A 25,991-nucleotide genomic window follows, 5' to 3' on the forward strand; every position below is an offset into this window, starting at 1 on the left:
TTAATCCAACTCAACTCTCAAGACGATCATTATTACCAATGAGGTTATACCTATGTATGGTTGCAAAAGTGGTAAGTCAACAGGGGGTGTTCTGGCTGATAATAATGAAAAAAAATTAACCTATGACCTTTGAATTACACAATTTGGGAATGATCCCACTCTTACAAAAGCGTTACAAAGTTTGGTGAAAGTAATCCAAATAAAATGCTGAAATATTTGATAAATCTATAATCATAGGTAAATAATAGGATAACTTTATTCAATACATACTCATATCTCTTCAAATGCACGGAATGACCATTTGCTGTGTTAGAGCTCGTTTAGGATGACACCTTACGGCTTACTACACCTTTTTTCTCTCATATATTTTATGTAATGAAAGTGCCTAGTATGTTCAGTTGTTCAGCATATATGCTATACACAGTAACTTGTCAAACACACAAACCACCACTGTTTAAATTAATGAACAAGCGGTGTGTTAGTTTGACTAGGTACAAAAGTCTAAAGCTACTAAAGCCCTGTCTGTACCACACAAAGTATCACCCTAAACTCTCCCCAAACCCCATCCCTTCTCCCCTCCCCTCCCCTCCCTAACTAGACACAGCGGGCTGGTACTGCGCGGCGAGGCGCTTGAACTCGTTGCCCTTGGCGAGGTACTCCTTCGTGAACGGGTGTGAGGGGTGGCTGTCCAGCAACTGCGCCAGGTAACGGGAGGCTACCTGGAATGTGAAGGAATAGGGAGTGTTAGAACAGTGCAAGAGAGATAAAACTAGAGAGATAACGTTAGATAGAGAGAGACAAACGTTCAATATTATTGCACCCTTTGCGGTCGGCTAAAATAAGTTAGACAAGCAACAGAGCCCTCTATGCGGTCAGCATAAAAGGTACAATATAGCTAGGGCGGTTCCGACCTCTGTTCCGCTGCTATAATCCAGGTAGTATATGAGACTACATTACTGGTAATTCAGGATCTCCACTTTAGCTTACCTTCGGAGAATACTTTTATGTTCAGCGGAGGGACCTGATGATGATACCTCAGTTACATAATAAAAGCTCCAACATACCTCTGGTGCCTTGGAGCTGTGCCTGGCGGCCACGGCCAGCCCCAGCAGCAGGTCGGCGTCGTGCGGCGAGCGCGCCTGCGCCTCCACCAGCGTCTGCTCGCACTCCTCCCACATGCCTGGACAAAATTACAAAATAATCAAAACCTGATGAATATTATTAAGGGCGCTTCAATCCCACAATCGGATAATAACTTTAGGCCTCTTGAATAGGCTCAGAGTCACCCAGCGAGCTATGGAAAGGGCTATGCTCGGCATATCTCTACGTGATCGAATCAGAAATGAAGAGATCCGTAGAAGAACCAAAGTAACCGACATAGCCTATCGAGTCAGTAAGCTGAAATGGCCGTGGGCCGGACACATTGCTCGAAGGTCTGATGGTCGGTGGAGCAGAAAAGTCCTAGAGTGGAGACCACGTACCGGCAAGCGCAGCGTTGGCCGCCCCCCGCGAGATGGACGGACGATATAGTGAAGTCCGCGGGGAAGCACTGGATGCGGGCCGCCTCCGATCGGACAAGGTGGAAATCATTGGGGGCGGCCTATGTTCAGCAGTGGACGTCCTATGGCTGAGATGATGATGATGATAGCACGCATCAATGCATTGCAATTCATTGTAAAAAATACACTTTTGAGGCCCTCTTTGTAACTGGATTGCTTTTGGCCTATAGCGGAAATGACGCCCTCATAATACTCTCATTTCATTATTTCATAAAGAAACTGGAGTTAGCCATCTTTAACTTCTTTCATGATGAAATATGGCCACCGTATTAAGAAATAAAATCACACCATAGAACTTTCCTATGATTGAATAAATGTTTTAACTGTTTCCATCTTTACCATTTACATCATTTGGACGATCATTATGACCATATTGTAATTACTTTAGAATATAGTTCTACAGGTACTAGGGAACAATGAAGAAAATGAAGGTAAGCTGACCTCTAGAAGCAGCGGCAGCGGCGCCCACAGCAGAGGGCGCGGCGCCCAGCGCGCCCAGTCTCTCCGTCAGCTCCATCACACTGTAGTGTGCGTCCTGCACTCCTGGTCCACCCTGGGGGGAATATGAAACATTGCATTAAGTCATTTAATAAGGAAGTAATTTATTTAGTAAGGCATGACTGCCCTTCATTTTGGGTTTGCATAGGCAGTACCTGTAACTACATCATCAACATAGCCATTTAATCTCCACATTGTGAAAGCTTGTTATTAGCTTAATTCTTGTTTGACATGCTGTTAGCTTTCCTAATACAAGAATTAAAAAACATTAGTATAAATTATATTTCATCTGACTGCAAAAGACTTCCAATTTGGAATAATTACACCTAACATAATGCCCTACCAAAACAATCAAATTACATAAAATTAGCTCACAACCCACAAGCCAATAAATCTATACAAATGTCGCAGGCAACTGGTTTAATCTCCTGTTTGATTGAACCACTAGCCCGTTCATTGGATGGCGCTGTTCAGTTGTATGACTAGGCCGAACGTTGATTGTACAAGCGTCACAAAACGTCCAACTAGTTAGCTGACTTAAAATCAGTCAGGTGGTGAATAAAACAAATATGGCGTCTAACAGCTAACAGCTGACACAAAAAGCACCTATATTGTTAGTTTTTTGCAAATAAATTAGCTTTAAAGTGCGTTATTTGTGTTAAAATAGTGTGACAACATGGATTTACCTATTATTACGCCGCGGGCGGATAGTTTCAAAGAAAAAAAGTGGCGAAATTGGATAATTATGAACAACAATATATGGTACGTTTATTGTTATTGTTTAGTTAATTTGTGAGATAAGAGCTTTGTAACATAGTCTTTTTGTTGACTCTTGTCTGGTGATGTTCACCCTAACCAGACATTACAAAGTTGCTATACTATAACCCATTCAACGACTTCGCTGAATGACGTTCAGTCAAGACGTCGAACGTTACAATCAACGACTTGACGAGTTGTCCTTTAGTCATACAACTGAATAGCGCCATCCAATGAACGGGCTAGTGGTTCAATCAAACAGGAGATTAAACCAGTTGCCTGCGACACAAATACGACTGCTGAATGTACCCCTTACCTGAGACAAGTTAAGCCAGGCCTGCGCCAGCTGCGTCAGAGTACTATCATCCTCCTGGTCCTGCAGTATCTTCAGCTGTTTCTTGGCGAGGTCCGGGCGATGCATGGCCAGCAGACACTGCAGGGTGTATGCACGGAGCTCCAGGGATTCCGTCCCGTGGAGGATTCTGGAATGTTGTTGCAGAATCTGTGTTAGTATTTAGTAGACCCATGGTATTGAGGTTAGATTGCAGAGTAAGAGTAATGCAAATAACGTACTATGTAATATAAACTGCTTTACGAAAATATATGTATTGGACATACATATACTTCACTATAAAAATGGTTACATTTCTGTAACCATGTAAAAGTATGAATTCATAAACTGTCTAACATAACTTATTGGATAAGTGTTGGTGGGAAATACAAAACCGGCCTAGGTTCTGGGACTCAACCTATGGCCTGAATAAAATTGTAGGTATTACTTACTTGAGTGCAGCTTCATAATTTTCTTCATGATAGTAAATAGTTGCAGCTACAAGCAAGAAGATGTCATTTTGTAACTCCAATCCTTTGGCCACCTGAAATCATATACATTTTATTTTAAAATTTTAATCAGTGTGTTTAAGTGTTAGTCGGGAATAACAAAATGGTGGAATGCAAGCTATGCAGGTCAGATTTGGCCAGTGTACTTACCACTGCAACATGATTGTTACCATAAATTTTAATAAACATTGATTCCTTTGGAAGACCATTAAGCCAAATCTCCACTGCCAGCTTAACTAAGTTAGTTTGCATAGTTGAGCCAGTTTTTCACACATAGAGCATAGTTTGCGGTGGACACACATGCATGAAAAACCAGCTCAACTGTGCAAACTAACTTGGTTTAGCCAGCAGTGGATGTTTGGCTTTACCCTAATGACTATTAGCAACTAGTATAAAACGTACCCTGGCGTCGATGTCAGCCACGATGGCCGGCTTGTTGGCCTGCGGAGACAGGTAGTCCACCAAGGTCTTCAAGGGTTGCAACAAGACATCAGCATTCTTCAGCTCCTGAGACACAATGCGGTGGTTCCCCTGAGCGATGTACGAGCGATACAGGAAGGAGTCTCTTTCCGTCTTCACCGTGGGAGAGGATATTTGCTGAAACAAGAAATAAATCAAACATAAGACAACGTTGTTGACACCCATAAATATTGTGCAAAATTTCGGGTAAATTATCAATGGAAAGCTGCAGAAAATTATTAGAGATGATACTTACGGTTATACTCAGAGCCTCAGTAATGGCTTGTTGGTAATTTCCAACGTAAAATGCATTTTTAACATCAAATAATTCATCAACATCTTGCTGACGTGCCATTTTGGTAGCGATTTTGACAGTGACAGTTCAATCAACAACTGACACTCGCTCGTCTGACACTGACGTATTAGGTTTTTAATATTTGACACTTACCACAGAGTAGTAGCACACATAACTGGGCATAGAGAACGTGCCCAACGGTTTCTCATAATAATTATTAACTATTATATTCTTGTTCCATACCACGCTCGCACTGGCTTAAGGTAAATTAAATGAGTTACGATGTACATATTATGTAGTACAATCTGTAATCCCGAAAGCTGTATGCTGCTACGAATAAGTGCGTAACTATTATACGTATATTGTTTCAATACTTACCTAACACGCACGCACATGACGTGGACGTGAATCACATAAACCATGCATAAACCCTTCTCGTTAGAGAAGTAGTTAAGTACATAAGTTCCTTGCATAACCCAATCAACCGTTTTTTATAACATTTGGTATATGTAGAGGAGATATCCTAGGTCTTCGAGCTTGAAAAATGAAATAGGTGACTTAGTTACTTACTTAAGTACTTTCTAACCATAACTTTCATCAGCTTACATTAAAACTGTTTGAAAGCCCAAAACATAAAGAACACTCAACAACGTGATTGTTTCTAGGTACTTTCATTAAGAATGATCTCATTATCAGACGCATTTAGATCAAACTTTTAAAACATCAAAAGTTTGACACACATTGCGACTTTCAGGATAAAACTGGCATTATAGATAGGTAAGTACGTAGGTCAGTACCTACGTAGGTATATTAAATACATAGGTACTTACTTAAAAATACATACTTACTTATAAGTATCAGGTGGTGTACTTATAGAAGCTGAAAAGAAAGTTAGTAGGTCCTGTAGGTACATTGTACAATATTAAGGCAAATAAATTAGGTACTTAGTTCTTTGCTTTTCATTTGAGATTTCACGGTTTCGAATCCTCATCAAAGTTTCAAAATAAGTATTATAGGTAACTAGTTAAGTACATTAAGTTACATAATTTACATTCATTCACATATTATTATTACAAAATTAATGTGCTTTACTGTGCAGGTACTCTAGTATTGCATTCGACTTGTCTCCCACTGTACCTACTTATGCAAGGAGTCTTTCGACAACTGCCATCCCGGATTTTAACAAAACAAACATTGTATTGGACTGAATCCTCATTGTATTGAAACTTTCTCAAGAAGAGCACGGAGCACTTAGGTAGCAGGCAGGCGGCAGGAGGCACCTGGTGCAGGGTAGTAGGGCTGTGATATTGTCGATGTCGATGTTTTAAAATGTGATAAAAGTACATATACAATACTTAATGAAAAAATTAAGGCATGGAAAGGTCCATTTGAGATGATTGGGTTTAGTGCACTTTCACGTAAGTAAGTATATACTATAAGTACTAGCTGTTCCCGCGAGCTTCGCTTCGCCTTAAAACGCTTACCCGTGGGAATTCCGGGATAAAAAGTAGCCTATGTTCTTTTTCAGGGTCTATACTATATGTATACCAAACATTCAAATCCGTTCAGTAGTTTTGGCGTGAAGAGTAACAGACAGTTACTTTCACATTTATAATATTAGTTAGGATACTTTGGACCTGTGAATCCGATAAATGTTATGACTATCACTAAGTACGGTGGTGGTGAGCTGCACTTTTGATCCTTGTCGAACTAGCTACATAACAAACTGACAATGTTTTAATAGGCAGTTTGTGAGTTTGAAGTTTCAGTTTGTGAGTTTCAAAGTGTACAGCTACTTATGCAGCTGACTGTACTTACATAGTGTAAAGCATAGTCTAGTCTAGAACCTATGCTTAAAAGTAAACAACGGATGTCAATGTATTTTTCTAAATAGATAGATTTAAGAGAAAAGTTTTGGGTAGGTATGTATAAAGTGTTTTGTTTCGATATTTTAGAGTTAGTCTGGAATTTGCTCGGTAGATATGTCTGATACATGCATCTGCCTTCGTTCACTGATAACATTTTGAAGAAAATGTTGGAAAGCGAAGCACTAAATCATTCCAGTCATCAACCCAAAGCTTAACGAAGGACAATGACTTTGTTCGCTTTCTGGGTGAGATGCTGCAAAATAGACGATTCCAGGTGTCCCTGTATGCGAAGAAAAGCAGATGGCGCACACAGAAAAACGGCCTCCCCCAAGGCAGTGTCCTGGCGCCAGTCCTCTTCAACATATACACGAATGATCAGCCCCAGGACCTGTCAAGCTTTCTATACGCCGACGACCTAGCCTTAGCTACTCAAACAAAATCGTTCGAGGAAGCAGAAGACAACCTTGGAGCTGCTCTGGAAGGCTTGGGGAAATTCTACGAGGATAATGCGCTGAAGCCAAACCCCTCCAAAACGGAGTCCTGCGTGTTCCACCTCCGTAACCGCCAAGCACAACGCACACTCAACATCACATGGCGTGGGACAAAAATAGAGCACAATGACCACCCCAAATACTTAGGTATCACACTGGACCGTGCCCTCACCTTTAAATGGAATTGCGAAAGCCTCAAACGGAAGGTGAGCTCACGCAACAACCTACTCAGGAAGCTTACGTCAACCAAGTGGGGAGCATCACCGGATGTACTGAGGACCACAGGACTGGCACTATGCTACTCTGCAGGTGAATTCGCCTGCCCCGTGTGGGCGAGATCTGCTCATTGCAGGGAAGTGGATGTGGCCTTGAACGACACCTGCCGGACAATCACGGGATGCCTTAAGCCGACACCGGTTTGGATGCTGTACTCACTGTGCGGTATCGCCCCCCCCGATGTGCGTAGAGAGGCTGCCTGCTCTCGAGAAAAACACAGACAGGAGACCGACCCGAGGCACCCGCTCTACAACCAAGAACCAGCTCCTTACCGACTTAAAAGCCGGAAAAGCTTCCTTAGGTCTACAGTTGCCTCGCACAAAGACCCATCGAAGGAAAGGATAGACCTATGGCAGGCAAAATACCCGAATTCCTTCATCCCTCCCAAGGAGTCCCTGCCTCCCGGACACGAACTACCCTGGGCGACATGGAAGTCACTCAACCGACTCAGGACAAACATGGGCCGATGCGGAGAAAACATGTGCAGGTGGGGTTACCGCGGCCCTGCCTCCAACATCTGCGCATGTGGTGCGTCCCCACAGACCATGGAGCACCTGATGGTGTGCCCTGGATGTCCCAACACCTGCACCCGGGAAGACCTCCTCAAGGCCAACCAGAGGGGTATCGACGTGGCGGCCCACTGGGCCGCGGAAGTGTGACAGTTGCCATCGACACGACAAGAAGAAGAAGAAGTCATCAACCCCTACCTCAAGCCAGTCAAGATCCAAGGTCAGATTCTGTCAGCGTGTTTGAAAGGTGCGAGTCTCTGATAAGAAGTGAATGGATAAGATAAGACAGCATTCTGCCCCCAACTCTGAATGCAGGCTTTTGAGGAACGTGCTCTTTCATATCCTAATACCCTGGTACAACAATAGAGATCGCTACGGATTGTAAACTACGAAGATTAAGAAAACAATTTATTAGTACCTACAATAAATTGTAGAAAAAAATATCTGTCTGCTTATTATTGAAGTTTGAAGGTGTTGTTTTCGATAGTTGTAAAAAGTAAGATAAGATTTGATTTTAGATAGTCTTCGAGCATTCAAGTTTTCTTTCATTTCACTATAAGTACCTACCTACGTAGGTACCGGTCTATCTCTATACCTCGTTTCAGCTAAGATGATTAAGTACTTGAGTTTTACGGTTTCAAAGATTTCCCATATTAAAATTGTAACGATTTTGTCCAATGAAATGTAATTAACAGAATTTGCCATAATATATTTCTGCATAATTTGGAAAAATAATAGCTGTCAGCTGTCACAGCGATCTTTTAAGATGAAACGAGGTTATAAGTAGTAACTATAGGTTTCTGCGCGCACGAAGACGCACCTATACTAAGCATTTCAAATATTGAATAATAAACTGATAATAAGTCTTCCTACTCCTATCCACCTGCCAACACCAGAATTCTAGCAATAAATTATTACTTTGCTTATTTAGCAACGCTTTTTACATGACAACCGAACGATCGCATCATTCACTTTAACAATAACATAGATCCAAAGAACATTGCGTATTGTCAAACCATACCTTGTGCGTTGCCAGGTGACAATAATGCCTATTCACAAAGTTGTAGACCCTCGCATAATGCGAATCTCCGAAAGTTTGAAGACAAGACAAGACTCGGCGCAATGTATCGACGTAAAGCAATATTTTTTTTCATTCATTCTTTGTGCAGCTTCAATGAATGGTAAACTGCAACTCAGTGACCATAATTTGTGATTTCTAAAATGTACATGCGTCTGCAGATGTACTCTTAGTAGTAAATCGTATCATTACACTTTTTAATTATCGTATCATTAAAATATACCAATAGTATCCATACTTCATAAAAATAATATGTATACTTAAAACACGACAAAACAGTTTACTAATAATGTGTAAATTTGTGTAAATTAAGAATGAATTTATAGAGAAACTTAGTTACTATCAATATTTTTGGTTAGATATTAGGTACCTAACACTGCGACGACAAGCAAATCAAATAACAGTTAACTAATTAAATAATTATATTCAGAAGCCTGGATTTAATTAATGGAATCATCATACGGTTGTGCTTTACTTTAGTCTACCTAATTTAAATTAGTCCTAGGTATTTACTAAACAGTTAAGGTTACCAAAAACAAGTAAGTCACTTTGAAGTGCTCTGGCTAGGTGACTCGGGCGCTAGCAAAAACTTTCGTCTCAGAAATTTCGCCCTAAGACAAAGACAAATAGCGAGATTTCTTGTTAACTTTTTTTGCTATTAATAAAATGTGTTTGTTTCATAGAATTTTGGAGATTAGGTAATGAATGGGAGCAATGTATCACGGACACAAATTTGTGGCTTTAAATCTAGCTTTTTTTTATTAATTAGGAGTAAAAGAGTTCAACGCGTTAGCGAAGTTTTTGAAAGCACAATTTTCAGGATCGTTTCTGCTGTGAAACTCTATTGTACATAGGTACTTAATTTAATTAATTAAGTAATAAGAAAATATATTACACGATGAAATCTTAATTCTTAATATAGACTTGTTAAAAGAGTTCCTTAAACAAAATAATCATTAAATTTGTATAAAAGACAAATATTTTATCCTGTTGTTGTAATTATCCTTTTTGTTGTTGTAAACTAAATTCAAAATAATGAGTGGAGTAATGGATATTTTTTCGATAAACGTAGGCGGCCCTAACAAGCCATTAGTCACCATGACAACCCCGTGAGAAATCCCGTTGCTACCCCACAGCGTCGTCACCCCATTGTACTAGGACACCATAGGTACTCACGGCTCAAGTTCATGATCGACCGACAATAAGCGCGCAGGTAGTGAGACTTTTTACAAAAACCTCCTTACGCACAGCTGTGTACAAAGCACCGGATAGCAGATGGATGATACGCCTTTGTATGCCGCATGCTGGCTGTTCTACTTATTTTTTTTCTTAATATAAATTTCGCTCCATACAATTTTAAACGTTGTCATCTTATTTCGCTCTTCCGATTTTTAAAAGAGAACGGATGTGTCTGGCTGGATACGGAGGTCTTGGAAAAAAAAAACACCGGTGTGGCTGTACTTTTTGACGGTGTAGGATGCGCAATTTCCGGTAATTTTGTCGAGCTGTACAGGGAAATTAAGTTTAATGTTGGCGTCGGAGTTTGTGAAATATGCTTTATGTTACCGTAAGAATACATTCCTACCCTAACAACATATAAGTACTGGGTGGAATTTTATCTGTGATTCCCTTGTGAGTAAGTAGTTGAATGTGAAATTAGCAAAAATAAAATAAAAAAAATAGTTACTTAAGTACCAAAGAAAAATATTTTTTATACTCAACCGATATTAAAAAACATCCTAGATTTTACTTATAATTTATTTTGAGTACCTATGTCACTGATGAAATTCAAACACATAATATTATTAATACTACAGTCGAGAACTGAAAGTAAGTAAGTATCATTGTGAGAACGCAAAATTGCGAATGCTTGACTTAAATTCCATCTCTTTTTGTTTCCCGAAGCATGAGGTATACCTGTCTCGTTCACCCCCAGTGCCATCCTTCAATATCTTGACGACCCTTGATAGGTTTTTCTTTATTGATGAGCAGACCAATGAACTTTGGGGAAATGTGGCGTTTCCTTACATGTATTTTTTCCTTATTTTTTTGTAAGCTTTTCTAGTTAGGTAGATACATATGTGAAGAATTTAATGTTAGGTGCCTGATGCCTGTTAGGACATTACATACCTACTACATAAAATACTATTGACTTTGGTTCAGTTTTTTAAATAGCATCTAATTAGGTACTTACCTACTTATACATAAATACTTCCTGTCCATATTCCAAATAAATTGTTTGATTGTACTTACCATTATAAGTACTTAACATTAAATTAATAGTTGTGCCTTCAGACTTAATTAATAAATGTAAATTACCTTTGCCATGAAGACTAAATTAGGCGACCCCTTTCTACAATATTTTTTAGCTTAGGAAGCACAAGGGTTAAATAATAACGCTGGTCGCATAGAAAATTCAAAAATAGAACACAGAAAGATTCCACAACTCTTGGCGGTTTAGCGCCAAAATCTCCGGTCAAAGGGCCCCTCGCACCAGCTGGCGGGGTCGACGACCTTTGTGCTAATTCCCAGCCACCCCCCTACCCCGCCCCGCTACGGATGTCACCGTTAGACCTTAGATTTTTGGCGGGAAAATAGCTTACAGGGTCCATTTTTGGAAAACATTTGGAGATAAGAAGTTATGGAATTTGCTCGGGACTGTTATGTACTATGAGTTTTTAGAATATTTTATACTTAGGTAAGTATTGAAGTCATTTATACGCAATTCAATTTAAGAAATGGTATAGGTGATTATGATTATGATAGTGACTCCTGAATATAACAAATCTTTTATTTATTATTCTACTGACTGAAAAGCAGCGGTGTCTAAAACTATATATACCTACCTACATTGAAAAGCTGCTAAGAGGGCAGCTGAACCATGCACTATACATATTTCTTATTATTACTTTTTAAATAGCACAAAGGAAATGAGAGTAACGTTGCATATTTTATATTTACATTTGTGCATTGAATACTCACTATTTATTCAGGTAAACTTACCAAATCATATGGAACACATGAAATTTAGACATCTTGGATTACTGCACTCAAACCTTAATTTTATTTCAACTTATGATATTATTCAACCCTGTATTCATACCAGTCTCAACCCCGCAATAATATACTCACCTACCTATTATTATTATAATCTTACGGAAGTTTTGGTACAGGATATGAAAAGGGGATGTAGATGTAAAGGTTTAAGCAAAACACCTTTTAAAAAATGCTAATGTCATTATGTAAAAGCTGACGGTAAAAGCAGAACGATTTAAAAACAACTCTGAATAATGAATAAAACGATTCTGCTGACTCCAATGCGGAAGGTCCCTGGTTCGAATCCGTCCGGGGCAGATATTTGTTTACAGACAGATATTAATTGTTTTCGGGTCTTGGATGTTCAATCTATGTGTTAAGAACATTGTATTTTGCAATATTACTTTTGCAGTCAAAACTTAAGTTGAATTTCCCACAACTGTTCTCCCATTGGACCCGCTAGCTGCCAACACATGGTCACCCCACATTTTACTTTAAACCTTACCAGAATAAGAACAAGGTTGGAATTTATTCAACGGTAAATAAAACCAATTTTAACCGGAAAAGTTCAGGTTTTCATGCAGAATTTAAATAAATTCATGGCGATGTGTCTTACGATGTTCTTAACTACCTACTGTACTCTCTGTACCTACTATAGCTGAATTGTCTCTGATCTTATGGTAGACACTTAGCACTTGACACACAACACACAGAGGTACTGGATTCGATACCCGGGAGGGAGTTGGAACCATTAGTTTGTATTTCTAAATCGTGATTGGACGAAGTTTGGTTAGGACAATAGAAGGATAGAATATGAGGCTATGATCACTTTGATGTCTAAAAACGGAAATAACCCATGCTGTCGGCCAGTATGGGCATTCAAAGCTATCGGTTATGTTTCATTAAAATCTATAGAGTCGTTTAAAAGTAATATTTTCAATGGGGTATATAAATAATTTTCCCCGAAACTCCCACGGTTTAGATGAATTTCCAAAGAAAAACCTTTTAAGGCGAACAAGCATTAAGCTCGTGTAAAAGCTGTACAGGGTGTTCCCAGGCTAGGGTACTTATTAATTTATTTAATAAGTTCTTAATTAATAGGAATAACTAAGTTACTACAAATATTCTAGGGGCTTTGACTATTTGCTTCTCCCCAAAAATACTGGTCCATACAAAATATTTTGGTCACGAGATTTTAAAATTTCTAGATCAAAGTAGATTGGAAAGACGAGTAGACTCTGAAAGCCATGAAGGATACTGCGCCCTTTTTGTAACACCCTGTATAAATAAAAGCGATGTCTGGGTCAAGTCTTCAAAGCTCATAATAAGTACCTGATTGTAAATGGGGGTTGCTAACGTGGGAGTAACGAGGTACTGAAATTATTTACTTAAATGGGTTAAGAGATGTTTAACTAAGATTATTCAGTTGATAAAATGAACTAATTAAGTAGGACACATTTATAAAATGTAGGTAAGTCTCATTCATAACAAATACTAAGTAGGTAATTAAACCTAACAATTAAATAAATACAAAAAACGGATGACATAACTCAATCGCATTTTTATGTTTTAGGGATCTTTTAGGAAAGACGAAAGACCAATGTCCAGTCACAGGTAACAGCTAAGGCAGCACAGCCCTGAAATACCTACCTAACCGCAACGTCTGCGAGAAACGACATCGAACCCGGGACGTCCGGCACAAAAGTCGCCATCGCTAACCGCTGCACCATTCACCTTTGGAAATTCAATTTAAAATAAAACCCTGAAACCGAAAGTGCTATAAAAAAACCTATGTGATTCATATCGTATGGCCGTTCCCATTCATCGCCCCAATTAATAAATTGAAAATTCGCGTTGCAAATATTCTATACGGTGAATAGCGTCTGCGTTGGACCCTCAGGTATTTATTAAGAAAAGACCCTTGGAAGGGCTTTCTCATGCCCTCGTGTGCAGCTGTCATATGCACCCTGCAGGGTGTTCCCTACTGATGCAGTCTGGTTTTACGGAAGTTTTTTTTCGTTTGATTATTACACTTACGGTCGAAGTTACATATGTTTAAAGGATGATTTTTTTCGGTTGATCATTACGGCATAAGTTATTTCTAAGGATGTTTTGTATTCATGTAACTACTTATTTATTATGAATGATAACGAAAAGACACAATAATTACATTTAGTAAAAATAAAATATACTTAATTATTTTCAAGCTTACTTAAGGTATATTATTAGGTTAGTTATATTTTAACATCTGGCCGAAAAATATACCTAATAAAACGAAGCCGATACATATTTGAAAAACTACTGAATAAAGCAGATATTTATCGATCTAATTATATTTGTTTGTCTTATCCCCAAAGGTCCTTCAACCTCAAGTTATCCTACCTAAGTTTTTATCGACTTGTTTTTACCTATACATAAGTAAAGATAATAAAGCTCAGCTTAAGGAAAATCAGTTGGACGAAATAAGGTAATAAATAAAATAAATCTTGGAATTCGATCGATATGAGTCATCGGGAACAGACCGAGTGCATAGCTGCAGTGAACTCTGTCGAATATCCGTTGAACGAAGTTTTAGGGTTCTGCTATTATAAATTACTATTATACATTCTTACTGTAAGTACTTAATACTGGTTATAATAAATTAACATGAATGCGAAAATTTGTGAGTTGGTAATAATGATTCTTGCCCTATCACGCAAAATCTGAAATACAGCTTATAATAGGTACATCAGCTTATAATAGTGCATACTTGGTTACTTTACGTTTTTTACTCTTGAATTCCCACCAAAATCCATTTGAGCAGAAATATCTTGACGAACTGCCGAACCCTTTGCCGCATTCAAATTTCAAACTTGATTTATCTTTAGAACTCTTTCTACTCTTTCATAATAAGCAGCAGTGCCAATAAAGGTCTATAAGATCGCAGGTAGCTCTTACTCAGACTTAGCATATGCAGAGCGCAGCTTTGCAGTTTCGTAATTTATTCAGAGTTCTTAGGACAAGGCTTTTATTTAGAGCTTGGAATGGGTGGTTAAAAGTTACCAAACTGAATCTTCCATTAGTCTAGGAACACATTGTACCAGACGACCGAATGGCGTAGTGGTTAGTGACCTGACTACTGAGCCGATTCCCGGCTGGGGCAGATATTTGTTTAAACACAGATATTTGTTCTCGGGTCTTGGATGTGCCCGAAAAATGGCAATAGGCCCGCCCCCTATTACATTGGGACTAACATAACACTCTGGCGAAAAGTGGGTGCAGCAATGCACCTCTGCCTACCCCGCAAGGGAGTACATTAGTGCAAGGCGTGAGTGCGTGTGTGTGACATTGTACCATTGGCGCTATATATGGTGTAAAAAAGAGGTATAGTAAGCCGTAAGGGAGTGATTCAGAGGGACATTCTGAACCACGTTTGTGAAAATACATAAATTTTATCACGTAAAAAATAAACTTCTTCGTATAATCTTTCACATTTTTTTATTAAGTAGGTATAAGTACCTATTTTCCTGACATCACACTAAACACTAGTTGTACCTACCTACGTAGTTACATTTTCATAATTGAAACCAAATCCTCTAAGTCCATATTCCACTCCCTTTGTATTGTGAATTTCAGTAATTGCAATTTGCAATAAGTAATCGAATACCATTCCACTAATGGGGAAGTTATCTAATGCGCTTTAACATTTCTGGACTGATTTTAGTCATAGACATAGACCATACATAGGTGTAATACATACGGTGTATGCCTTTCTGTGAAGGTTAACCTATCGGTATCCTACTCATCGCACCAATCGGATTGTCATAAATGTATGGAGAAACGGCGTCGACGAAGAGGACGCACTTGTGTCAATTTTTATATAAATAATACTGAATGGGATGCGTCCAATGCGTGGACGCTTACCTTAAATTGCAACTTGGAAAGGCTTGGCATATATTATTCGCATACCTATAAGTAGATGAAAGTTCAAAGTACCTGACATAAAATGCCAATATACATAAATAGCCAAGATCTGCCTCGCAAGGTTGTTTATCTCGTCGATAAAAATTAGTTCAAGAGTGGAGTAAAAAAACCAGCAGTCAAGCACACCTTCGCCGGCGCGTGTATGTGTGTGTAGGTGTGTCGTGTGTGTACACGGTCTGTGTGTGTGTGTGTGTGCGAGGAACGCCCTTCACCCCTCTAGGGGCGATAACCGCGTAGAGGACCTATTATAGAGGAAACAATCGACTATGTATTTCGAACACGGTTTTGTCGTTTGGTTTTAATATTGTTGTCAAATTATGAATAAGTTGTTAAGTTGTAATCTGTACCTAGATCCACTTCGCAAAAGAGCTTATGCATAAGTTAAAAAAAACTCTTTGCATAAGTTAAAAAGTTGACTTATTACTGTCTACATAGGGTAAGTAACTTACAGAATTATTATCAGGCACGAAAAGGTGTCATCAGATTTCCTTTTTAGTTTTTATGGGATGTAGAAAAAAGCTTTAAAGTGTTGAGAAAATAGAGAGGCTAAATTCTTCGGGAAAATTGATCAGTTGGACTAGACTAGATTATGTAGTAAAAATATATTTTATAATATAGCATTGAAATAGAATAGCGTCCCGCCCAAGTAACCTTCTCCGATACAAATAAAACTCGGCTTCTATAAACTAGGAACCTTAGCACGTCGTAATATAACGTTCAATTTTCTTTGTACTGAAAACTAAGTAACTTTGTGTCTACGCTCAGAAAAAAATAATAAATGCACTGACTTTATTGCATCTTTACAGACATTTCTGTATTTTAATTCCGGGCTCTAAAAGTGAGTCTTTTGAGCAGGCAAATTATGATTTGTAAGTAGGAGTAGGTACCCTGCCCACATAGGAGGTTGAAGTTAGAACTACGATGTTACTTGTGTTACTTATACACGATTCACATCGGCTTCTCTTTTGTTTTGACTGATTTAATACTTATTCACGATATTTCATGATAAAGTAAATTAGGTAGTCTATTGTAGGTATAGATTTTGTAAGTATTTTTTTTCAACTTGCCCTACAGAAAAAATAACCCTTCGTCACTGCTACTAAGTTACTAGGTAGGTACGACGTGATCAAAGTCATAACACTCATAACCTACATAAATTACACCCTTACGGAGATAAAAACAAAAATTTACCTATGTTATAATATTTTCTATAAATAGATAGCCAGGTATATAACAACTATAATTATTTGGATTAATGATGCTTATAAGTACCTACTGAAATTGCTTATTAAAATTTGTCATTATGTTATTGTTATCTGTAAATTTGATTGCTATTGGTGAAATATTGGCCGTTTTGACCTGTACAGCGTCACTTCCGATAGATATGGAATAAACTGAGGTCATTGTATTCATACTTATCTTTACACTTAAAATACCTATCAGTGTAATCGGAAGTAATTCAAAGAACTACAAAGTTTACATATTCATGTGGCCAAAATTATCTTATTCATAACAAATTAATCGTAGCCCCGAATAATAATTATCAACACCTAGGTAAGTAACTAAGTACTTAACGTAACTAGCACTAAACATACGGTACTTAAGTACCTACTTGAGTAAGTACATTATAAACCTGAAGCTTTCAGAACTTTCACATGTCAGAAAACTCAGAAAGCACGCACAGCCGGCAATACGGCGAATAATTAGCGGCGGGCGGCAGGTCGCTAAAGAGGTGTAAAGTACGATAGTACGGCGGGCGGCGGCGGCGCGCGGGGCGGGCGGAAGCTGCGGCGCATCGCTGCAGTCCCCCCCCCCCCCTCCCCCCGCCGGGGCCGCACGGCGCAGGCGCGCGCCGGCCGGCTCGCCAGTCCACCGCCGCGCCGCGACTGACACGCACGTGCGTCCCCCGCACAACACACGCACAACTACCCAGTGAGCGACGAGAGGGCGACCTCTCTCACCGACAAAATAGCTTCGCAAGTGGAGATGCCGTCGAGCCTGTTCGGCGACCTGACGGGCGGGGGCGGGCTGGTGGAGGACCAGCGCGCCTTCCAGCTGGCGCTGGAGCTGAGTCTCCTGAACCTGGGGGACCTGCCGCCGCAGAACCCTCTGGGCAGCCCGCTGGGCTTCGCGCCGCCGCCCGACGACCGCGCCAAGAAATCACAGAACATGACCGAGTGTGTGCCGGTGCCGTCCTCGGAGCACGTAGCAGAGATCGTCGGCAGACAAGGTGAGTTCACACTTCAAACTACCCCCCTTTGTGTATATTTGGGAAAACTGTAGGGTTCAAAGGGAAGTTGACTGGGAGTGGATCAGCTGTTGGCCGGAGCCGGCGGCGCCACCCTTACATAAGGGCGCGGGGCGCACGTGCCCCGGCCCGCTTGTAGGTTATGTTCGATCACCCGCCACCGCCGGTTTTCGTTTACGTTTCCACGACAATTCAGTGGCTTCAGCGGCGAAAACTCCGCTCCGCCGGTTTTGGGACATTTTGTTTGTTTACTTTCGAACTATTTCGTAAACGTCAACTGTCTAGGGTAAACGTTATGAAAAGTGCTAAAAAAACATTCGTAAACAGTAACAGTTTTTGTACACCTATGTATTTATTTATACATATAAAATCTATAGTATTGTTAGTAGGTACCTACCCACCTATTTATAGAAATATAGTGGAGCTTAATCGCCAATTTTGCCCAGGGGCATTGTAATCTGAAGGTAGATGATAATTTCTCGAAAAAGGATAAATCGTGATTCGATACAGACATCTTCGGTCTGTTTCTTTTTATTTTTCAAAATAAAGTTGCGCTAAGGAAGTAAAAAACTTTCCTATTTTAATTAAATGAGGCCAGTGAGCAAAAAATTTACTACCCTTGGGATGTTAGTTTTTGTCGAGATTTGTGTAAAAAATACCGCCAAAGCTTGCTCTAGGAGCGTTTTATCTTAGCATCCATTTGTCAAATTGTGCACGGAGTAGAATATAATCGATTTACTCTACTCGTCGAGACAGGGGTGGCTTTTGAAAATTAGAATTGGGGGTAAATGTCTTTTTAGATCTCTCTTGCCTTGCCAAAATTTAAGATAATTTAGATAAATACAAATATTGTAGGTATACATAAGATATATAATATTATTTTCTCTGCATTCAATATAAATAAATAAATATAGCTAGGGTAAAAGTACTAGTAACTGGCAGTTTAAGCGACTAGCAACACAAAAACATATATTAAAAATAAAGTATTGGCCTGATTTAAGCACTGGTAGGCTTGAATTACTGGCAATAAGATGACGAACAATTATAGGCATAAATGGTAAAGATATATGATTAATATTCGATTTTAATGAAGTTTCTATCCACTACCCCCAAAAAACCTAGTAACTGGCAGTAAAAATTAGTAACTGTCACATGATGTTTCAGTAACTGGCACCTTTTAAAAAATCATGCAATTATGTCAATAAGTACTCTAAAATCAATAATATATTTGATATTAGGTAATGTACAATTACCTGTCTAGGTTCTGTACCGGTAAGACTCAAAATCACCGTTGTAATGGTCGACTTCTACGACAAAATGACAGTACAAGTATGCGACGAATCGTGGGTCCATATGAATGCAACAAATCGAGAAACCCTTGGATTTGGAAATGGAAATGGAGAAAGCAAATGCTTGTGGACCTTGATGTATTCATTCAGCAGCTTGGGGGAAGTGACCTGGCTAAGTTGAAGACTGCTGACGGTAGTATAGTTGCCAGCTTCAGAAGCTCTTTAACCAAGCTTTTTCAAGCGGCCATCACGAACCGTGTTTCTATCAAGTTCTTCAAGGACTATAAGAAAGCCTTTGATTCCATTTAGACCTGGGCAGTTCTTGAATTTCCTCGTTGTAACATGCATAGCGGCCTTAATGCAGCAACAGTATATTATGTCTACCTTGGACAGTCTATTCGACTAGGCAGAAGGAACTTCGAAAACGAAGCTGTAAGGTGTATAAAACAAAATATTACTGGATTGGACTGCATAGGGGAAGATTTAGAAGAACCAAAATTTTCACATAAAAATGCCTGAAGGCAAAGGTCTTCAGTCAATGCGTCTTACTGGTGATGACGTATGGATCATAGACGTGGACACTGACGGTTGGACTGGTCCACCGATTCAAAATCGATCAGCGGGCATTGGAAAGTTTCTTGGTTCTTTGACGGACCATATCAGAAATAAGGTAATCCGTAAGAGAACTAGAGTAACCGATATAGCTCTTAAATTATGTATGCTCAAGTGGCATAAGACCGGCCATAGCTGCCGAAGAACCGATGACCAGTGGGGCAAACGCGCTCTGGTGTGGAGACCACGAACAGGCAATGGTAGCGGCGGATACCTTCGGGCCAGCTGGACCAACGACCTTATAAAGCTGACCGGTAGTGGCTGGATGAGGAAGGTTGAGAACAGAGTGCACTGTCACTGCTGGTGAGAGGTCCAGCAGTGGACAATTACAGACTACTGTAGATTGCCTTGATTTTAGTAATTTTTCTGAAAAGAAACATGAAAGAAATGTTTACCGCACCAGTAAGTGCCAGTTATTGGTGCGTAAAAAAATGTATGCAGATTAGTAACTGGCAGCCCCGTGCCAGTTATTGAAACAAAGCTGCCTAGACACTGGGGGTTTTTACAGTGCACTTTAAATCGTATTTTCTGTCGATAGAAGGTATAAAATAGCTTAAAATCACAAAACCCAAAATATTAGTAACTGGCAGGGGGGTGCCAGTTACTAAGAGAAGATATAAATTACATTTCAGTAACTAGCACCCTCAAATATAACTCAAAAGCAACTAAAATCACAGTGAATCGGGCTATTATGATATTGTTTAGACCTTCCCCTACTTCCTTGTTATTGTCACACTATCAAAAACTTATTTATTTTCGCGAAAACAGGCCATACAAATTTTGGTGTCTCCTTATGAAAAACTTAACGCACGTGCATTTTTTTGGCGATCTTCGTCGCTTTGACTGAGATAATTTCCAGCGCCGGAAAATACACACCTAGCGGCGTAAAATTAATCTATAATATCAATGAATAATTGGAGATTGCTGTAAACACATCAAAGATGGTCTTACTATATCCAAAAGCTTAATATATTTAGTTTAATAGTCAAGGTGCCAGTTACTGACACATGCCAGTTATACCACGATTTACCCTACATAGATTTTCCGCGAGGGCTTTTTCTTTTAAAGGGTGTATGTTGGGAATTCCACAGTAAAAACATTAAAATTGCACTCGGGGATGCCTAGATATACCTATAAATCGTTATTATTTTTATTTTAAATAAAAAAATATTAGTCAAATTTACTACAGTAAAATTAGTGAGCTCATTTCCAATTTAAGATCAACATAACAATGAAGGCATAAGAAACGCACATTGCAGTCCCCAACAAGGAATAACTTTCCCATAGTACCAAGTACCCATGAACAATGCAGAGGCATAGTCGCCTGCACTCCCTTGCATTTCCAGACGAATTCGAGTCGTAAACCGGAGCAAAAAATCCCGCAGCTGCCGGCCGGTTACAACTTTGTCTAACTACCGAAACCGTCTTTTGAGTGAGTTCACCTCACTGGGGCCCGAATTGTTAGTACGAAAAGGTGGCATCCTGTTGTTTGATATGTTGCATTGCACCATATTTAGATTATATCTCAACTATTCTTTCTTTTGATCCGTATCCTTAATAATAATAATAACTTAAAAACTATTCCTTGATAATTGGACAAAAGCTCCCGAGATGAATAGATCGCGAAAACTCAATGATTTCTTGCGTAAATATCAGAATAAAAACTTAAAGATATTCTGGGAATATAAGAGTTTTGTTTTTTTTTCTGTCAGTACTTACTCGTTTCGGCAAGTCACAATGGAAAGAAATTCAATACGAGGCTACGCAGAAAATGATTGTTCGAGTGGAAGGGCTCAATGTAGAAAGGAAACCATTTTTTTGGTTCTTACTTACCTGCCCGCGTACTTATTACCTACATCTACACAATTACTTGCGCGTACGCAGGTAAGATAGAAGATGAGCTTTGACCATATCACATTGAAGCTTACAAAAACCTTTAAGTTGTAATTTTATATTGCACTTTATTTATACATTATGTCGCAATTGTCATAAAATCATACGAACCGTATAATAATGTTCCTATGTTCACTGATAAAATTTAATAATAATACATAACATATCAATAATGCTTTGTGTTTCTCTCGCCCTAAGTGGCGCTTAAATCACCATCCAACAACTCGTGAATGGCCATGAAACAAGCTTTACATGCACTGCCCGGTAATTGAATATCGCCTGTATCTCTTATTGTACCATCACTTGTTTTGGCTTTTTCAATTCAATAAATCGCCCTTTTACTTTTCATACCAAATTTATTACGCATTAAATTAAGGCGCTACAAACCGCCAACATGATCCTTATCGCGAATCAAAGAATCAACACACGTGTTTATCATATCCTATTCCCACAAACCAATTTCGACCTTAAACATTGTACTTAAAATATGACATGAATATAAAATTGGCTACCAATGACATCTGCGACAGCGCAATACACCAAAAGGAGGTTGTTTAAAATTCTTGTGTTTTATGCTCAGGCGCTGGTGACGTCACGTCCGGCGATCTCCACTCGACTCGTGTCGATTTGTTCTCGACAGCTATCGATGTCTTTGATTATTCCGATGTCTGTTCGGACCTCCGTTTGGCGGCTTCTTTGTGTTTTGATTTGTTATGTCAAGGAGCTACACTTTTCGTTTTGCAATTTAACTCGGTCTGCTTTGTGTCTTTTAAGATATCCTGGTGACTAACTTATTTTTCATCATATTCACGCAGCTCATTGCACGTATGTAGGTTTAATGACGTTTTCTATAGCTGCTGAGATACAAGCATTTGTCATCTAAAACGTCTATCCAAACAGGTTCGTCGAGTACAATATTTCGGTGGAATAATTCAACTGAGAGTCGTCCATCAGAGTCCTGCGACGTGACGGGCGCGTGAACCGGTTCCACATCAATGACTACCAACGCCCTACTCGCCGGCTCTATTTACTCCTGGTCCTGGCCATCTTTTACTTTTGTTTTTTTCTTGTCCTGGTGTTACCACTCTCGATTTTGACAGATAAATAAAATAAAAATAAATCTCGTTTATTAAGAGTTTATTAAGCACTCGTTTAACGACGTATGTCAATTTAAGCTTTCTGACTTCTTAATCCTAAAACATGGTATCGGCAGCTCAATTATGTTTCCCATTTTGAAATAAAAAATGCGAGGCTCCCAGTGTGAGCCCATTAATTGAAGTAATGGTTAGGAGTTTTCAAGCAAAACAAAACAAAAAGATCGAAGCGACGTACGCATGTGAACGGAATGTACCAAGATCGCAACATTGCCTAGGTTGCCGAGAATCGTTCAAGATTCGCAATGTGGCTCGGCGTTCCGGTCGACGCCACCGCAGTCAGGGTCAAGGCTTCGCCTTCTACTTACTTCTGCACGCCTGGTCACCGCTTGGGGAGACGCCTCTCTCTCTTTCGCAGCGCATAATGTAGCGGAAATCACTGCTTATGTAGATAGTTAGGTACTTTAAAAGTGAAACTGATCCTTTGTTTTGATTGTAACCGTTTCATAGGGGTTAGTTAAGTACATGTCATATTTTTTTACATTAAATGAGATTCACGCCAGCCGTTATTCTACACTTATTCCAATAGGCTTAAATATAGGGTCAAGCGATAATCGCTTAAAAGCGATAATTGGTTGTTTACAGCCTTAACTCCTATTACTCTAACAAGATTACACAAATCTGAATCCTTTAAAAGTTTGAATGAATCTTCCCCAGTGGTAAAAAACGAGCATATGTCCCGGCGCTGCTGTCGAGTCGTCCCGAAATTCCAGGCCCCATTTTTTTCTCCTTAGTTTTGGTTTTGTGTAACGTTTGACAGATGCATTTTGTTTAAGTCGCTGCCGATCTTTCGTCCTTGTTCTACGCTTGAGAAAGAATCTTCGCGTTGTATTTAGTGCGACGGATTCAAGGGTTATTTTAGGGCATTATCTCCGTCCCTTTTCGTCTAGGAGGCGCCACTGCCTGGGAAGAAGACGGATTCAGTAACTGGTGTTTGTATTGTACACGGTTGTAGCAGTCAGCGCTTCAATGTTTACTGATCCTTTTTTGTTTTCAAACTTAACCATACCTCAGGATTTTATCTTTGCCTTGTAACTTGTGCCTAAAAGAGCTACCACGTGACGTCACACAGCGTGGCACCCCCTTGTCTGCAAAACTTAGGGACCCTAATGAACGACTTCCTAATTGCGGCAGCAACATAAATAAACGCACATTACAGCTCAACAACCCAATACGCCGTTTAATTATAAGCCTTACATCATTTTGGTACTAAGACTGAAATCGAATGTCACTAGCGGAGTCGTTTATTGCCTTTGGGTGCGATTGGAATTGGATCAAGTGAATTGCCTTATAAGCTACCATATGTTGTAGGGAAAACAAGTCTTATATTGAGAGCTGCTAGCTCTAAATAGGGTTGGCAGGAGCAGGAGTAAGGACATTGTGGATGAAGAGATTACATCGCGCTATACAGCGACAAGTCGATGTGCCCCCGCACTAATGTTGACAACAATCCATCTCGGGCTGTCACCCGGCGCCGCGAATTAGACTCACTCTCATTTCGATTTACTCCTGATCCAGCGCTAGTAATAAACGGCCATGCCGCGGGCAACTTCCATTACTTGTCGGCCGATCGTGGTTGTTTTCCACCATAGCACTTCGTGACTGTAATTTCTTACTGCTCTATTCGAGATTAATTTATTTGTCGCGGACCACATTATTGTTGAGAAAAAATATAGTCGTTCATTTTCTTGCCGAGCTTGTATGACAGGATGCGACGTTAATGTGTTCGACTCGACTGTAGGACGCAGATGTGCGAAACAATGTCGTATGAAAAACAGTTCCGTTCCTAGCAACAGAGGACATGTGTGATCCAGAGAATGATACGCATACTTTAATTATGCCTTAATTCATGTTTTCAAGCATCTAACCTTTAGTAAAACCATCATTAATAACCGTCATCATCTCCCGTTGAGTAAGAAAGGTGAAGGAGTTGGTAAAAGTCACTAGCTGGTCGTTGGAGCACATTGTTACCGGCACGACTGGGCACATCTGCTGCTCAACGGACGCGGCGTCGCGGCGGTTGACGCACCTGCCCCTCGCACCCTTCTTGGGAACGGTCTAGTTACTAATACGCATTTCTCCAAAACTGATCCAAATTGAAGGGGTCCTACTAGTTTTCTTTTGTCACTAGACTAGGATTGTTGCGTTAAGTTTGTGCAGCTATCGATAGGTTGTCAACCTTCAGTAGTTACGAGCAAAAACGTAACTCAAGATAAAATACCGCGTTTAAATTTGTACTTTAGTAATCATAAAAATTACATTATCTGCTGTAAAAATTACATATAGCATAACTTGTATCAGATACTTAATAACATGCTACAAATTATATCCCTTCAAATTAGTTATGCCGACTCTAGTTGCAAGCAAATGACTTCCTATTTTCGTACTACATTTCTTGCGTAAAAAAATGAGATTGGATTAAGTTTATTGCTTTATTCATTCCAATGTCCTTAATGGTCACAGTTACAGTTTTATTCGAGTAAGTTGCATTTATGGCTTTTAAAGGGAAAAAAAGAATGAGCAGACAGAAAATGATTAAAAAAATACTTGCGCTTTAGTGTTCGAGCATTGGGTGCGTTCACCCTATTTGAAATGACAGTTGTCGCGGCCGCGTTCCGATTTCGCGGTCGCGTACCGACAACGCTAAGTCGTTATTCAATAAAACGTTTATTCAAAGGGCCACAGCAACGCACAACGCAACGACAGTCGACAGCTGCGCTTTCCGTTCAGCGACCGACAACCGCCACCGAACATGTTCTCCTGGTCCACTTGTCTGCTTAACAGCCGAACAATTACACCACAACCCCTCGAAAATACCTACCTACCTGTTGTGAAAACAAATGTTCAATTGCTGAGGGTATTCCCGTATCTATACAATGAAAACAACAATATAAAATAAATATGAAATGTACTTTTAATTGAAAGTACTTAGAAGTAGGTGTCAAGAAGCAACGGAAGTCGAGGTTATCAAAATTTCACATGCTTGCGAGGAAATAAATTTATCTGCAATTTATTTTGCCAATAACCTTGTCTGGGTCAATTATTTATTCAACCGATTATTTTATACAAACGTAATAAGTACCTACCAACTTAATCCGATTATGAAAATCTTTGTTTTCAACATTTAATCTTGAATAACTTATTCGTTTATCAGCAATACACTTAAA

At 39.5% G+C, this 25,991-nt stretch overlaps 2 protein-coding genes across 2 annotated transcripts in view; one reads left to right on the forward strand and one right to left on the reverse strand.

Annotated features, from left to right (window-relative positions):
• Nucleotides 1-215: 215 nt before the first annotated feature.
• On the reverse strand, nucleotides 216-4,523 carry LOC119693236 (coatomer subunit epsilon). The gene is made up of 7 exons (XM_038116089.2): nucleotides 4,369-4,523; nucleotides 4,056-4,250; nucleotides 3,597-3,688; nucleotides 3,130-3,295; nucleotides 2,001-2,112; nucleotides 1,065-1,180; nucleotides 216-719 (listed from the first exon to the last, which is right to left on the reverse strand). The coding sequence occupies exons 1-7, from the start codon at nucleotides 4,465-4,467 to the stop codon at nucleotides 591-593; spliced, it is 909 nt and encodes a 302-aa protein (XP_037972017.2). The 5' UTR covers nucleotides 4,468-4,523; the 3' UTR covers nucleotides 216-590.
• Nucleotides 4,524-17,475: 12,952 nt separating this feature from the next.
• The window catches only part of LOC119693147 (RNA-binding protein MEX3B), a 43,065-nt gene continuing 34,549 nt past the window's right edge, over nucleotides 17,476-25,991 (forward strand). Inside the window, exon 1 of the mRNA XM_038115713.2 lies at nucleotides 17,476-17,858. Coding sequence (XP_037971641.2) covers nucleotides 17,615-17,858 — 244 coding nt within the window. The 5' untranslated portion in view covers nucleotides 17,476-17,614. The remainder of the gene's footprint in view (nucleotides 17,859-25,991) is intronic.

This window comes from Plutella xylostella, chromosome 21, assembly GCF_932276165.1.
Source record: "Plutella xylostella chromosome 21, ilPluXylo3.1, whole genome shotgun sequence".
Taxonomy (NCBI): Eukaryota; Metazoa; Arthropoda; class Insecta; order Lepidoptera; family Plutellidae; genus Plutella; species Plutella xylostella.

Coding starts and splice junctions, on each gene's coding strand:
- LOC119693236 (XM_038116089.2), bottom strand. CDS start 4,467: ATGGCACGTCAGCAAGATGTTGATGAATTATTTGATGTTAAAAATGCA. Junction 3,296..3,596: donor AATTATGAAGCTGCACTCAA/GTAAGTAATACC, acceptor ACAACATTCCAG/AATCCTCCACGGGACGGAAT. Junction 720..1,064: donor ACAGCTCCAAGGCACCAGAG/GTATGTTGGAGC, acceptor TTCACATTCCAG/GTAGCCTCCCGTTACCTGGC.